The sequence below is a fragment of the Carya illinoinensis genome, chromosome 1 (genome assembly GCF_018687715.1).
Source record: "Carya illinoinensis cultivar Pawnee chromosome 1, C.illinoinensisPawnee_v1, whole genome shotgun sequence".
Taxonomy (NCBI): domain Eukaryota; kingdom Viridiplantae; phylum Streptophyta; class Magnoliopsida; order Fagales; family Juglandaceae; genus Carya; species Carya illinoinensis.
The window spans coordinates 866,506-882,423 of record NC_056752.1 but is presented as its reverse complement, the minus strand read 5'-3'; the positions used below and the strand labels follow the sequence as shown (position 1 = coordinate 882,423).

General features: G+C 36.8%; 2 protein-coding genes across 4 annotated transcripts; both read left to right on the top strand.

The window, feature by feature from the left end:
* Positions 1–4,443: 4,443 nt before the first annotated feature.
* LOC122304518 (cyclin-D5-1-like) lies at positions 4,444–6,796 on the top strand. Of its 3 annotated transcripts, XM_043116798.1 has the most exons (6): positions 4,459–4,615; positions 4,746–5,032; positions 5,133–5,219; positions 5,309–5,600; positions 5,686–5,819; positions 5,964–6,796. In XM_043116798.1, exons 2-6 carry the CDS (start codon positions 4,760–4,762, stop codon positions 6,174–6,176), a joined length of 999 nt encoding a protein of 332 aa, XP_042972732.1. In that variant the 5' UTR covers positions 4,459–4,615; positions 4,746–4,759; the 3' UTR covers positions 6,177–6,796. The 3 variants fall into 3 exon arrangements, with proteins under 3 accessions (XP_042972734.1, XP_042972727.1, XP_042972732.1); XM_043116800.1 differs by having other exon boundaries at positions 4,444–5,032; positions 5,722–5,819; XM_043116793.1 differs by having other exon boundaries at positions 4,454–5,032.
* A 1,853-nt stretch (positions 6,797–8,649) lies between these two features.
* Positions 8,650–14,313, top strand: LOC122304508. The gene is made up of 5 exons (XM_043116784.1): positions 8,650–9,801; positions 10,454–10,918; positions 11,020–12,087; positions 12,180–12,363; positions 13,183–14,313. Exons 1-5 carry the CDS (start codon positions 8,704–8,706, stop codon positions 14,157–14,159), a joined length of 3,792 nt encoding a protein of 1,263 aa, XP_042972718.1. The 5' UTR covers positions 8,650–8,703; the 3' UTR covers positions 14,160–14,313.
* Positions 14,314–15,918: the final 1,605 nt, after the last annotated feature.

Sequence of the window (15,918 nt, the reverse complement as noted above, 5' to 3'; positions counted from 1 at the left end):
AGTCACAGTTGTAACTTCGTTTATGAATGAATGCAGATGCATATTCCCATAATAAAATAAAATAAAATAAAATAAAAGGTTAATGATGAGTGTGGATTTTTTTTTTTAAGTTCATGAGTACCTTTGAATACAAATCATGTATATGAATTTAGGGCTTATTTAGGAACACAAACAGCTATCTCATCTCAAGATTTTTTAAAAATTTGATTTTCAAATATGTTCAAATACAAAAGATTTTCAATTTTTAATTTTTATTTTTTTATCTAATTATTACATAATCATTACAATATTTTTATACAAAAAATAATACACATTTTTTAAAATAAAATTAATATTAAAAAATTATATTATAATAATATTTTAAATTTATATTATTTTTTATTCAAATTTTTTCTTTAATTTTTTAAAATTTACTAAAACATCTTAACTTAAATTATTTATTATTCACAAAATGCCTCATTACTTAAAACACTATTTTATATGGGGAGGATTTAACGTCAAAGCCCAGAGCCTGGGAGTTAACATGGGCCAGCTGATACTGAAACGTCCCGATACCCATTGCAACCCAAATCGCACACGATTAAGGTGGTGTGGACTTCAAACGTTTGGTCAACAACTATCAGTAAGCTCACTAGTTCATAGATGAAAACAGCAAATGCGATATTGGTATTGGTTTTATAATAAGTTTCGCCAAATATAAAATATAATGAATTTATCTAAAATACAGATGTATTGAATTAGCCAAAAGGATATATAGAAAGTTTTACGTTACAATAAAAGTATATATTCCTTCAAATTTAAAGAGTTATTGTTTACCATCAAATATGTATTTTATTTAAGTTTAATATGTAACGATATCTTGTCAAAGGATGGCACAACACTCAAACTCATGCTGCAAACTTGCAAATGCAATGTGTTATATTTTGAGTGACGATTGATATTTGTGTAAGGTTTAGTGAGTAATGATCGTGGTTTCAAGCTTTGAAGTCAAAGACAACCTGAATAAAGAACAGTAATCGGATCGACCCATGTCGGACTCTTAAGAGACCCAATACACAACAAACGTACATAATACCCAGCCTATGGCTAGAATGTCAGCTACAAGTAGACCTTTGCAGATATGACAAACTCTACAGCTCATTGATTGTTAATGGGGCCTAAAGGGCCTCAAATTGGAATGCTTTTTGATGCCCATCCCCATCAGTCTCCAGCGCTTTCTTTCTGAAATCTTGCTCAAAAGAAGGTCACCTATCGTCCATATGTATTAGAAATTGTATGTGTAAAAGAGATCAAAGAAGAAAACTGTTGAAAGCAACTCAAGAGAAAATGGGGAAAAAAAATGTCACGTAGAAAACAAAAAGGAGAAGAGAAGGATGAAAAGATTGAAGGGGACTAATTCAGCTAGTTTTTCTTTTTAATCTTCAGCAGTACGGTGGTATAATTTGGTAGTTCCGACCTTGCCTGGCCTCCACTCATGATAAATCACTTGCTATCAACTCTATAAATTGCTATATAAATAGATGTGATTTCATTAAATCTGTTAGATTTATTTTATAATAAAAATAATTTTACGATCTGACGTAATATATCAAATCACATCAATTTGTAAGATTATTTTTATGTAATTACATTATAGTTAAATTATTTTCTATTTATTTATTTATAAGAAGCTCTTTGGAGTTTCTACTACTACTGCTACGCACTAAATAATAGTTCAGATATGTATGGTTAGTGAAGTGATCTCATTAATTTTTTATTACTATTTTATTATTATAAATTATCTGAAATCACTCAATCATTCAAACGTAATGTAGCCGAAAACTTTTGTATAACCTCTTATACTTGGGTGCAATCCATTGACTCCATGTATAGTCCTCTTGTACGAGTTTAATTGTTTTTTTAGATTTTTATTTGTAAATTGAAGAAGTTTAAAATTCGAATTTTGGAATTTAAAAATAAAAAATTCAATATATATTATGCGAGTAAAATGACTCCTTACTCTATCTAAACAAACTAGCTCCCAAACGAGAGTACCAAAACAGTAGTGAGAGTACTAAAACAATAGTGTGTGAGACAAATAGTAAAGCAATAAAGTAGATTAATCTCCGAAGCTGATGGATTAGAAGGGGGCATGGTCTTGGAACCATGATTTTCCCCACCTACTCTGCGTCTGTAAGCAAGATGAAACATCATACAGAGTACACACACAGTCAAAGCTAAGCTGCTGACCATCTTGGAGTTGCAAAAGGTTTCAGAGTCAAAGGTCCCAGTCTCCAGCACCAAGACCCAAGGTTGCCACCTCACATGATGAATGCAATAACAAATAATAGCAATATTATAAAACTCTGCAGGCTATATGCATGATTGTAAGAGATATTCTATTATGAGTGGGTGGCAACTTTGGGTAGATGATGAGGAAGGAGGAGCGTCTTCATCTTCTTTGTTATTTTCATGCTGCAAACACAGACTGGAGTGGTCCAGCCTTTCACACGTGAAGACGCTCCTCCTAATTCCCTCACTCCCTCCCTCCATCGATGGATGGAATATCTCTTTCTTCTCCCTTACTACCAAGTCTTTATATATTATATTCACGTGTGTTATCATATATATATACCCCCTTTCATCAATACCTTTTCATTTCCTTTAATCTGCCAGACTGGTGGGACATTATGCTCTTAACATAGTTTTGGTTTTTCCATTGGCATCTGTGAAATGAACAACCAATATTTCACTATTCAGTTTTTTCCTACCCCCCTAAAAGACAATCCAAATTATTCCCGTGTGCCCCCATAAACCCAGTCATGCAAACTGATCAACTCAAAAATTTTGGCTGTTTTTATCTAAATCAATGCTACATGTAGTGATCATTTTTCAAGGAACAAGCATTCAACACAAAGATTTATTCCAATTGTAATAAATATTAATGTTGGTATCATGATGAAATTGAAGGAATAAGAAAAGAAGAAGAAGCACAATCTATAAACATTAATAAGGAAGTGTAGCAGCATTTACCATATAATTATTTGGGAAGATGATCAGTAATATTATTTGTCTGACCATTAAGATTTACAGAAGATGGCAGTTCACTAATTATAATCACAGTCCACTTTTTGGATCTTGAGTCCTCTAATTTTCTATGTTTAATTTATATATATATTTTTTTAGCCTTGGTATCCCTTTAAAGAAGTACATTAGGGGCATGACCCCTTGCCTTCTTATTTATTTATTATTATTTTATAATAAAAAAGAGCTTTATTCTTCTGCTCTTCCTTAATTGCACCCATGTAATTAATCCAACAATAATAATAAAAGAAAATATTTATAAGTAATCCAAGTGGCTAGGTAGTCAGAAGGAACAACCCAGCAGAGAGTTGAGTCCCAATTGCTAATAAAGACACATTTATTCTCAAAATTCAAGGTGAGCAGAGCACAAAAAGAAAGCATCACAGATTCGCAGTGATTACCATTATATTTTAGCCAAAAAGAACAAAAAGTCAGGAAAGTAAAAAGTTGATAATTAAACAGTGTACTATATTCTTATGTGGAGTAATTTGTACCATCATCCTAACCCCTTCTGTATCTGTATATATATATATATACACACACATGAATACACCGTCTTATTATTATTATTTTTTAAATAAGCAAATTTCATTAAAATAAAAAATAATACATATTAGAGAGGGTGGAATTCTCTAACAAAATATCCAAAAACAACAATCACAGTGTAAAAATGGTGAAAAAAAAGATTCTAAGACCAATTCTTTTGTCATTACCCAAGCTCTACAAAGAAATAACCGTCTTAAAAAATGTTTTAAAAATAAATTACTGTTAGAAGCAGTGCAAACGGATACACTGTAATTAAAAGTCTTGTGGTATTTGTTGATAAGCCACTGCTGCATAGACATTTCTACTTGAATGCATATATATATAAAGACTTTCAAATAAAATTATTGACTTGGTATATGGGAATATCACTATAAGTTTAGTTTAAAATGCTGTGTAAAATAACATAAACCCCAGTTATGGATTATGATATTTAAACATGAAAATTACCGATATTGCACAAGATTCAATTCCTAAACTGAAAGCCCATCACCCCTATTAAGAAAAAGGAAGAAAATTTAGATGATAATGAGGAGCCTCTACAGCCAAATGAACCCCCTCTTTAATCAAGTGTGCTTTAGGGAAAAACAAAAATGGTAGGGCATGTACCTAATTATTTAGGAGAGTAACCCGGCCGACCCGACCAAAAGGCGAACCGATCATCTTATGATGCTACGATCGACCCGATCAGACCAACGCAGAGATGATACGGACGGTTTGTGTTAGACTTGGGTCGGGTATTCAGATTGGAATGTATATAGATAGAACAACAGCCCCCAAAATTTAGAGAAACCCCCAAAATGGTCGGGCACGTGACTGAACCATATCCCCACTCCCCAGTACTCAGCATAATTCCTAGCATTTGATAGAGATTTTGGGGGATTTATCCCTCAATACCTGTCTGTATCCCACAGCGTATGCTGTATATATCTCCAACCGCTAGTTAACTCCCCTCTATATCTCATCCGCTCATTTTGGCGGCACTAAAACCGCTACTGTCCCTCACCCCGTAACCCTCTACTCTCTCTCTCTCTCTCTCTCTCTATAGATTTTCTCAATCTTTATTAACGTGGATTAGCACGTAAGTTCGTTCAAATATATACCCACATCCTGTTTCTGTTTCATTTTCTTGAATATAGATGAAAGAACAAGAATGGGGGACTCTGACACTTGGTTTTCTCCCTCCAGTCTCTTGTGCTCAGAAGGCGGAGCTTGGTTGAATGAGGAGGGAGAAGAGGCAGAAAACTGGGTTGACCAAGAACCATGTTTTGTTTCGGAGGATGAAGATGAGTATATTGAGAAGTTGGCTCAGAAAGAGAGTTTTGGTTTTGGATCCAAAAGCAGGGTGCCATCCTCTTGTGTTTGCTCAAGTACAAAAAGCTGTTTGAAGTGTGCTCGCCTTGCAGCGATTGAGTGGATTTTCAATGTTTGTTTCTCTCAGTAAAGCTCCCTTTTCCCCCTTTTTTATTGTAGCTTTCTTTAATTGTTATTGAACCGGCTCTTGAAGTTTGTGTTTCATGATTCAGACTCGGGCAATCTTTGGTTTCAAATCTCATACGGCTTACATAGCTATTACTTACTTTGATCAGTTTCTTTCAAAGCGAGTCGTCGAGGTAAGCCAAATTCTTTATCTTTTTGACCACTGGGTTTTTCATGTTCGTCAAATTTATGATATGGTTGGGTGCTCTTGTTGTCGATGTAGGATGGGAAACTTTGGGCTATTGAACTACTATACGTGGCATGTTTAACTTTGGCAGCAAAGATGGAGGAGTGTAAAGTGCCGGCGCTATCGGACTTCAAGGTGGGAGGTTATAATTTCGAGAACAGAGCGGTAAAGAGTGTGGAGTTAATAATTTTGAGCTGTCTGGAATGGAAATTGGGTTCAATAACTCCATTTCATTATCTGAGTTATTTCATCAATAAATTTTGTGATGAATCTAGACCGAAAGGGTTGTTCTATGGAGCTGTGGAACATATTCTGGCCATCACAAAAGGTACTCCCTGGCATTAAAGATTGGCTCCAAACTGATTTCTGAATAATTAACATGTTTACTTATCAAGTTAACTTCTTTGTTGCAGAGACCAATTTAACTGATCATCGGCCATCTGTTATAGCTGCGGCTGCAGTTTTAGTAGCAGTTGATGGTCAATTATCTAAAAAAGCATTGGAGCTCAAGACCAACGTGATCTCTTTGTGGGGGTCTCAAGAAAAGGTGAGTTTTTTTGTTACCATTAATTTCTCTCATAATGCAGTTGATCTTGTGTGTTGAAAATGTATATCTCAAAACTTGAATGAATGAACCAAAAAAATGTTTGATTCTTTAAGCTGATTTTTATTTTCTGCTGCACGCACACAGGAACATGTATTTTCCTGTTATAATATAATGCAGAACATGGAGATGGGAAAAGTTACGACACCCAAGTCTGTATATTCCCCGAATTTATCATCAATGCATTCAAGCTCTATCGATTCCACTGAGAATTCTTCTTCCATCCTTGCTGCTGGCAGTAAGAGAAGGCTTGTATTCACAAACAGTGATCAAAATTGCCCACCAAAGAGAAGCCGCTGAACATAGTTAGCGGAATTTAATCCTCTTACCAAAGTTTTGATTTTGTGTTTTCCGATTGCATTATACGGTCTTTTGACTGAGAGATTCTTAGTATAGATTGGTTTATAGGTGTTGTGAGTGTTCTCTATCATCTCATGATAAAATCTGGAGTTGATGATTGGGATTCCATTTTAAAAACCCAACAAAAGCTTCAGCAAGTGACAACCAAGAAGACAGAGAAAAGAGAAAGTAAATAAAATCTGTATTTGCCGACTGAATGTAGCAAAGCCCATAAATAAAAAGGGATGACTTTAGCCTACAGTAAGAAGTAAGAAGCTGACTGGATGTCCAAAAGCTATTAAGGATGAAGTGAAGGCCAAGAGAGTGCCAGAAGGCCATTGAAGACAGCTTGTCTATAGTGACTCTTGGTAGTGTTTGCTTTCTTGAATGTTACCACTTTCTTACCCACTTTCTTTATTTTTTGTATTTCTTTTTTTTCTTTTCTTGAAGACAGGGAACAGTTATTTTTTCATAAATGGCTGCCACCCTACCATTCGATGGGGGGGGCTTGGGATGCTTCCTATGTCTTTCAAAAGGCTGAAAGCCATAAGGAATGAGAAATTGTTTTGCTTGATTTGATACATCTGTGTTGCATTTGGGTCATTGAAAAGTATATAAAGGTGAATATGATTATATTTTCTTAGATTGTTGGGGTTTCCTTTTGATTAGTGGGGAGCTCCCCTTTTACTGTTGGTTTTTGCACTGTTGTGGGGGTCCGGAAACTCCCTAGTATGAGTATTGGAAATCAAATAGGATTTAGTGCTGAAACAAACGATTAATGCTAAAGGTTGTGACTTTCAGAAAAATAATCTGAATAACCGTATTGATAAACATAGATGATGTCATTAGTGGCCACTCTTTCTTTTTTCTTTTTTCTCTCTTGAAATGGCCAACTAATGTTTTCCATGCCCTTGTTTTCAACAACAAATGTTACTGCTGCTGTTTGCTCCCTTCATTGATGTAGTAGGACCCAGCCCTATCATCATGAAGTTTGAGGCCCTTGTTCTGGGGTAGGGTGGGAGGGGGAATATGGGGCATGAGATACATGGCAAAATGGTGTCAGAGGCTGCACTCCTCCACATGACTTCATGGGGATTATAGGCATCCAGTCTGGCATCGTACAACCTTGTATTTTAGTTTACAGCATCTACCTTGCATGCCTGTCTTTCTAAACATTGGTTCATCTGGTTGAGATATTTAGCATACAATCAAAACTCTGTGAAATGCAGATATATATATATATATATATATTTGAATCGATTTTTTGGTACCAAACATCTCCAAGGGAAGAAGCTAGAATATCATATCCATCTGCTGCAATGCTAGACCATGGATTTGTACTACTTTTCTCCTACATTTGGTAAATACAAAGATATGTGAATGTTGGGTTAGTAGAAGTAATGAATCATGTATGCTGATGCAGTAAAACCTCAATCATGAAAATTAAGTGACTGAATTTTTGGGGAACTATCTTAACATCATGATCGTACTTAATGGTAGTGTAATGAATAAAATGTTGCAAATTCGTGGTTGCATTTGGGAATTGTTGTTGGACCACGTCAAGTTCCAGGATACAACAAACGGCTGGAGTTGCGGGCGCTTTTTCTGTCACGAGAGAATTCAATTTGTCTTGATCAACATAAAGATGAACTTCAAATCTTGGAGAGCTTGGAAGTATGGTATGGAGGGACCAAATTAAAAGATATTATTGGTGACACATATATAGTGGTGGAACCTCTTTGAATTGTGTGGTCTTAGATTGTAACACAAGTATGTGTATTAACTGGGAATATATATATTTCCTTCGAATATATAAAGTCAAATTTAAATTATATAAATATTTGTGAAAAATCATTATGTAATAATTTAAAATGAGAAAAAAAATCGTTACTGTTATTTAAAAAGAGAAGCTTTTATGACAAAATAAATCTAATTTATTGATTTATGTAACTTGGGATTAGATAATTTTCTATAATTTTTTTAATTTAAACACATTCTACATTTTAGAAAATAAATAAATAAAATTCTTAGATTCTATCGTACGTAACAATGATTCGATATTAAATACGGCGAAATCCATTATCGTTAGATAGAATATATTAATAAAAAAATATTATTTATATTTATAATTTTACTCACGTAACCGTACATGCTAACGTACCAATTATTAAAATTGTGAAAATTTTAAAAATTCTAAATTTAAGATTCAAATTTAAAAAAAAAAAATTGATAAAAAGAAATAAATATTCAGAACATATAATATTTTGCATAAAATTCATATTTAAAATTGTATGAAATGTAAATTCCAAACTATTATCGTGTGGACTTCGGCCCGCCTCGTTGTCCGGTCCAACTCTGTCGACTTAAGGCCCAAGAGAATTCGAAATTCAAAGTGAACGGTACCTTCTCGATTCCCTCTCTCCCCTTCCTTTTCTAAATTCAAATACGAAAGAAAAGCAACTTAAAAGACATTGCTCTCTGCCCTCTAATGGAGAAGCGGCTCCGTACTGCTCTACAATCCTCAGCCCAAGACTTCGTTTCCTCCGCCACTAAACTGTCTCTCAAATCCGTAAAACCTACTATCAAAACCCTAATCCACTCCATTCATCCTAATTCAGATCTCTCTTCTTCTCTCCCCCTCTCTCTTCTTCACTCCATTTCTCAGTTTATCCAATCCTTCCAGAACTTTCGTCGAAACCCAAACCCCCCAAACCCTAACCCTCCCAAGTCCCCTCGCTCCCCTCCCACCAAGCGCCTCCGGCGATCTTCGCGCCATTCCAGGACCCAGGTCGAGTCCCGTTCGCATGGCCATGGATCAGATCTCTTGAATGAGATGCAAAAGCTTCTCCAAGGCCTCGAAATTCTCGCTCATATTGCGGTTTTATGCATCTCGCACCCAAAAAAGGCGTTCTTGGCTTCCGATTTGTTTCCGGTCGCTTGCGCATTTCATGATAACTTGATACTTTTCGAGTCCGAGGAGGGCTCGGTTCTTCTATCGGAAATTGCGAGTTTGTGCGAGCTGTGGTGGAAGGAGAATTTACCGGGACGAGAGGCTTTGATTTCTCAATCTCTGCCTTTCTTGCTGTCCAAGTCACTGACTTTGAAGAGGAAGGTGGACGTGCATAGAGTGTATTCACTCCGGGATGCATTTAACTTGTTCGATTTCGAGGACGAGAGCATCGAAGACCTGAAGCTCCTGTTGGTCCGGTGTGTGATAGCGCCGTTGTATTTGAAAACTGATGATGGGCGGCGCTTCGTGGCGTTTACGTTCGGGCTGAGCAATCAGCTATTGAAGGAAGTGCTGGCAATGATTCGGTCTCAGATCCCATTTGGGCGGAAATCTATGTTGGAGGCATACGGGGAAATATTGTTTCGGGCTTGGAAGTCTGCAGAACCCGATCTCAAGGATGAGATTGAGAATGGATTTTTGCAGGGTTTAATTGAGGGAGCTATACATGGGAGTTCCGAAGAGTTTTCGGCCTCTATTAGGAGGGTTTTGGGTGGCTTTATCAGCCAGCGGACCACGGAGGGGGTTGAGAAACTTCTTTTCCGGCTTGCTGAGCCTGTGATATTTCGATCTTTACAAGTAATTTTTCTGTTCTTCGCTGGTTTGTGATCATCGAAGATAGTGTTCATGAAATTGCATTGCTAATAGTGTATAGATGATAGCTTCATATTATTTTTTGGTCATTAATCGCAGTTGGTTGGACCGTAGGTACTATGATTTGCTTCACGTTTTTCCGTATTATTAATCCATTTTCTTGTGAGTTCGACAGAGGTTTTTTCATAGCGACCTTTTAAAGTATGATTTTGTTAACCACGTATTCACGGATCCATGTGCATGGTTGGATGTCATTCTTGCACCAATTGTGTTTGGGTTGAGAAAATACAGGTCCACTAAAGAGCTTACTTGCTTGAACATCATAGAGGACTTTGCGTAAAAGGATAAACAAGAATAAGAAAAATCAAGCATGCTTTTATAATTGCCATCTATTCTGGGTTGGTTTAAATTGGCATTATCTGTTGGATTGAAGTTCATCGGTTGCAGATTAGACTAACTACTGAATTATCTAACCTGCTTAAACCTTGATGTGATCATGATATAGGTTTTTCAGGATCTCTAAATATCACAAAATGATTTTTCTTTGTGCCTAAAATATATCTGACTTTTTGGGGATTGATTTCGACCAATTGGATGGCAGCAGTGTTTAACAAGGCTGTATGTTTCTGTTTGACAGGTTGCAAATTCTAATGTTCGGAAAAATGCATTGCATTTGCTTCTAGACATGTTTCCTCTTGAAGATCCTGATTCCACGAAAGAGGTGAAAGATACATTACTTTACAAACAGTTCTTTTTGTTGGAGAGATTACTGATGGATGATTGTCCAGATGTAAGAGTAGTTGCAGTGGAAGGTTCTTGCCGCATCCTTCACTTATATTGGGAAATTATCCCTTCAGCATCCATTACGAAGATAATTACCAAGATTTTTGATGACATGTCACATGATATATGCACTGAAGTTAGGCTTTCCACATTGAATGGTATCATATACTTGCTTGACAATCCCCAATCTCATGAAATTCTTAGAGTGCTGCTACCAAGATTGGGGCATCTGATGCTGGATAATGTCATTTCGATACGAGTTTCTGTAGCAGATCTCCTCCTCCTTTTAAGAGACATGCGAAATTTCCAGTTTAATAAGGTATAGTGTGTTCTCAGATCAAACATTGCACTGCACTGGTTTTATGTGATGCCTTTATCCATATTTGGTTGGTTGATTTTACTCCTCGCATTTCTCTGTAGGTGGTAAGCTTAGATGTCTTATTATCTACGCTAGTGAATGATCAACCTCTTGTTGCTCAGAAAATCACAAAACTGCTCATGCCTTCATACTTCCCCTCAAAAGTACCTGTTGGAGAAGCATGCACTCGCTGTGTTACACTAATTAAGAGGTCTCCTATGGCTGGAGCAAGGTTTTGTGAATATTTTGTATCAGAAGGGGCATCCCTCAAGTCTCTGATGGAACTCATTAGAGTGTTCATTAGTTTGGTTTTGTCACCTGACAAGCTAAATGCTGATCAGATTGAGGGTTTACTTGTTGCTGCTGTCTACCTTTGCAACAGCCTAGCAACAGAGCCATGTTACAAAAATGCCCTTAAGGAGCTACTTGCTGGTGAAAAAGTGAAGTACTTGTTTGCTGCTGCATCTACTGCACGTGCTCAATCTTCTGTACTCAACATTGTTTCCACCATTTCTCCAAATGATGCTGTTGGGCTTTTTGAGGAATGTACGGACCTTGTTACTAATTGTAGTGGTATATCTGAGAATGTGGAAAGGCAAGCTGAAGTGAGGTCTGCCCACAGATTGTTCCTTTCTTGTGATGGACTTGATGATATGTTTGACGCTCTAACACTATGCTTGCAGAAAGCAGCCTATCGTTGCCATATAAAATTTGGAACTGAAGCACCAAAGAACTGTGTTTCCTCTGCAAAAAGGAATAAATCTAAGTGGTTTGGCAAAATTTCAGCTAAATGGAAAAATGTCAATGGAAAACACCAGTTGAATTTTGAGGAGGATTATTCTATTGCCGTAGGAATAGCCTGGCAAATCAGGGACTTGCTAATATCTGAGGACTCTCGGAAGGCTATATTGGGGGCTCAAATGCTTGAAATGTCATTTTTTGCTTTAAAAATCATCTCTGAAGTCAGTATTGTGCAGTGCATGCTTTTTGAATACATGGACGTATCTCCCATTTTGGCATATACAGCCCTTGCACTGCACATGACTCTTCAAAATGTTACCATACATAGTACAAAACTTCGAGGTACTAAGAAGAACAATAGCACTGATTCCTTGAGATCATTTCAGGAGGCAAGTATTTATTTATAATATTCTTTTTTCCTGGTTTTGGGATTCTAAGGAACTTGTTGCTGATGGGCTTCCAACTCTATCTTCTGTTTTAGCCTACTGTGTTAGAACATGCAGTGGAGCACGTGCTTAACTGTGTAGAGAAGCTACTTGGAGCACTTGACTCTGGAAAGCACGGCAAAACTCCCTTAGAATTTGAGCAGGCTACCCATAAAGCAGCCAGTCATGGACAGCAACGCAGAGAACCTCAAACATATGGCTCCAGTCCAAGTGCTAGTGGTAAGGAATCATGGTCACAAATTACACAGATTGGATACACTTGCTTGTTAGGTCTATCAAATGATGTGATGAGAAGTACTGACAGTTATTTTCAAAACCATATATTTCATGTCCAACTGTTGAGCTAGGAGTTTGTTCTTGCCTCATTTCAAGCTACATATGAATGTTGGGTCCATATCAGAAAAGCATTGATATGCACTTATGCCATACATTGACACTGAGTTGCACTAGCCATCTCTCCTTGGACTATTATGGCCAATTATGGATTTTCTCTCAACCATAGGAGTTTGTGGACGGCCAAACTTTGGAAAATATCTATACTTGAGCATAGGGATTGATGAGGGTGGATTTTTAATTATGATTTTCAAGATCATGATAATGGCTATGATAGCGATGACCTGCTTTTGCATGTTAAGAACTTAGTTTTCTCTAGCATTGTTGTGTGCTCATCTATCTGTGGCTGACAGGACAGTAAGCATTTCTCTTTTTGTGATCCTTGTGTTATTTTGTAGTTTGGTTAATAATCCATTAAAAAAAATATAAATATTTTCCTAATTCGCTGAACAATTGAACTGCCACTCTTCTGCAATTAAGGTAGGTTACGCTTTTTGGTTCTGCCACATTGGACAACTTTGAAGTATTATTATTATTAGTTTTTTTAACATCCCAGTACTTCTCGAAATCTGTATGATTTTTTAAGATCTTAATTTTCACCGGCAGTGCACTAATTTTTCCCTAATATTAAATCCTATATTTGTAGCTTTATGTTCTTGCCTTCTTATTTGCCAAAGTGACTGACAATTTTGAATTTTTCTGTAGAATCTGTCAAAACCGAACAAAAAAGACTATCAATTACAGTGAAGATGCTTACTGCAATTCTCAAGTTCATGGTTGACATCACTTCGATGGGTCTTCTTTCTCACTGTCATGTACAGTTCTTAAAGTTCACATCAAGATATGTACAATACATCATATCCTCTTTACGGCGACAGTCTCATGACCAATTTCAGTTCAAAGAGGAGGATTTGAAAAATATAATTCTGTGTCTGAAGAGCTCCTTCACCTATGCAGCCAAGTTAGTTAATCTTGTCCACAGAGATATCAGCAAAACTTCGCCACTTCCTCCAGAAGCTTTTGAACTTGGTAATGATTTGCTTGATTTAATCTCCTCGATTGAACTATACCAAGGCTCTGGTAATGCAGCACGTATTGTCGCAGCTGCAAAGCCTTGGCTGCCTGATTTGATCCTGGCATTAGGATCAGGGGACATACTGAAAAAGACTCGAGGAGAGGGGACACATTTTCATGCATCTGATCGCATTAAACTTCATTTTCCATCCTGGCTCTTGATTTTAGCAAAGATTGAGCTCAGTGAACTAAATGAAGTTAGCCCAGAAAAGGACGATGACCAAGTTCCAGATTCTGATGAGTTTCCAGTGTCCAAGAAACTTCTGCGAATGTTTGTTACTTTGTTAAAAGGAAATCCTAACATACTGGATTCAGTTGGGGTGATATTGCTTACAGGCTCATTAGTTGGGCTCGAGAGGAAGGACTTCGGATTAGTATTGGGACTTTTACACTTCGTTTGTACGAAGTTGTTTAGGCTGGATGATAGAGAGTGGGGTGATATTATGTTGGCCTCTCTTCAAGACTTATACCCTCAAATAGAGAGAGAAATAGAACAACAAAATAATGAAGATGGAAGGCAGAAATTACAGAGTTCAAAGGAGTTGCTTGAACCTGTTTGGATGCATAACATGTATGAAACAGGGAAGGTTTCTATGATGGAAGAATAGACAGTTTTTTAGTACTTTTATTTTTCTGTTGCAAATTTGAACCATTGAGGATAATATAAGCACTGTTGTAAAAAATGAAAAAGAAAAATAACAATGCTGGATTTTGTACTTGTAGTTGGTGAATATGAAGATTGAAGAGATTCCAAATTTCCAATTGTTTACAAGGGTCATACTTAAGTAGGAAGGAGAAAGATAAATATATGAAATGAACTTTATAACAGTTATTGCTGTTATGTGAATATTTCCGGTAGCAATTGAATTAGCGCTGGTGTTTGCTGCACTCTGCCACTCACCATTCATGGCAAAATGGTTTCAGAGCTAAGAGGTAATTCTACATGCCTTCATGCCATGGGGATTACTTCGTATGTTGTTTACACCAATTATCATGCATATATGCCTCGCGGTGAGCTGGTTCATGAATGTTGGCTGAGATATTCAGCATCGAGTCGAAAATGAGTAGTATTAGCTAGACAGCAGGATATATTTGAATTGACGTTTTAATCAAACAACTGAAAGGGATTTAGCTGAGCATGCAGCCTGATTATTAATGAACGAGATTTTTCGGTTGCTTAAATGCAAGACTCAGTGTTTGATTATATATATTTTTATGAGATCTAGTACATAATTGCTGATCAGACACAAGGAATACATATAATGTTACGAGAGAATCTGAGGTTCCCGTATTCTCGAATCAGGTAATATTACGAGAGAATCTGAGGTTGCCCGTATTCTCGAATCAAAAAAATCTATTCTGTCGTCCATTTTTTGATCATCAATGGAATCAGGTCATTAACAAGGATAAACGGCTGAAGGTTTTGTGGTTGTGGAATGGGTAGGTGCCTGAGTCTCTTCTTGAAAGCACTTAAAAAGCTTCTTGAGAATCCCCTTGAGAACACCGCCCCGTTTTGGGATCTGCCGAGGGGTCACGGCTGCAGCAGAAGTTTTAGTGGCAACAAATGCGTCCATTTCGGACTTGCTGGTTTCTGAGATGAGAGCAGTTGGTGACAGTTGGATTAGCGCTTTGCGGCTGAATGAATGCAATGCAATAGAATGGTGCCGACCAGACTGCCACGAGGAAAGTATATATATGCGCGTGTCGACCGCGTTAGGCGAGAGGGATCAGAGACGTGTGGGTTCTTTGTTTACAAGGGAGACTCGTTCCAAAACCCAAACCCATTAAGATTTTCTACTTCTCTCTTCATCTACTTGATCCCCAGATACTAATAAATAAATAGTAGAAGTCCAAGGTTCCAACGAACATGTACTCTTTCCGTACCATCTCTCTCTCTCAGAGTATTAAAAGGCCTCTCCGGGTGGGGTTTGAAGGAGTCAACTTCAGTTCAGATACACGTTTTGCGAGAAAGAGTAAAATTTAAGCGAATACAAAATATGACTTGGCTCGTCCTTTGTCTCGTTGTCAATACCTCTCTCGGAGTTCTTCTCAGTTCCATATCGTTGAATTTGAAGCAGTCAACCCTTTGGTGGTCGAATACTTTGATACGTGGAATAAAAAAATAAATAAAAAACTTTTTTTTGTGAAATTTATTATAAGAGAAATGCTTTTGCCGTCGGCAAATACAGTCGGCATACAATCGTAAAGAAAAAAGTGAATTAATATAGGACCTACATGAAAATTTTTTTTTTATTCATGTAGGTCTTCCATGAAAAAAAAATTTTTTATAAATTTTTTTTATTCATTCCGTACTTCCGACTGTATGCCGACTGCATCTAGCAAAACCCTATAATGATAGAAAAATTA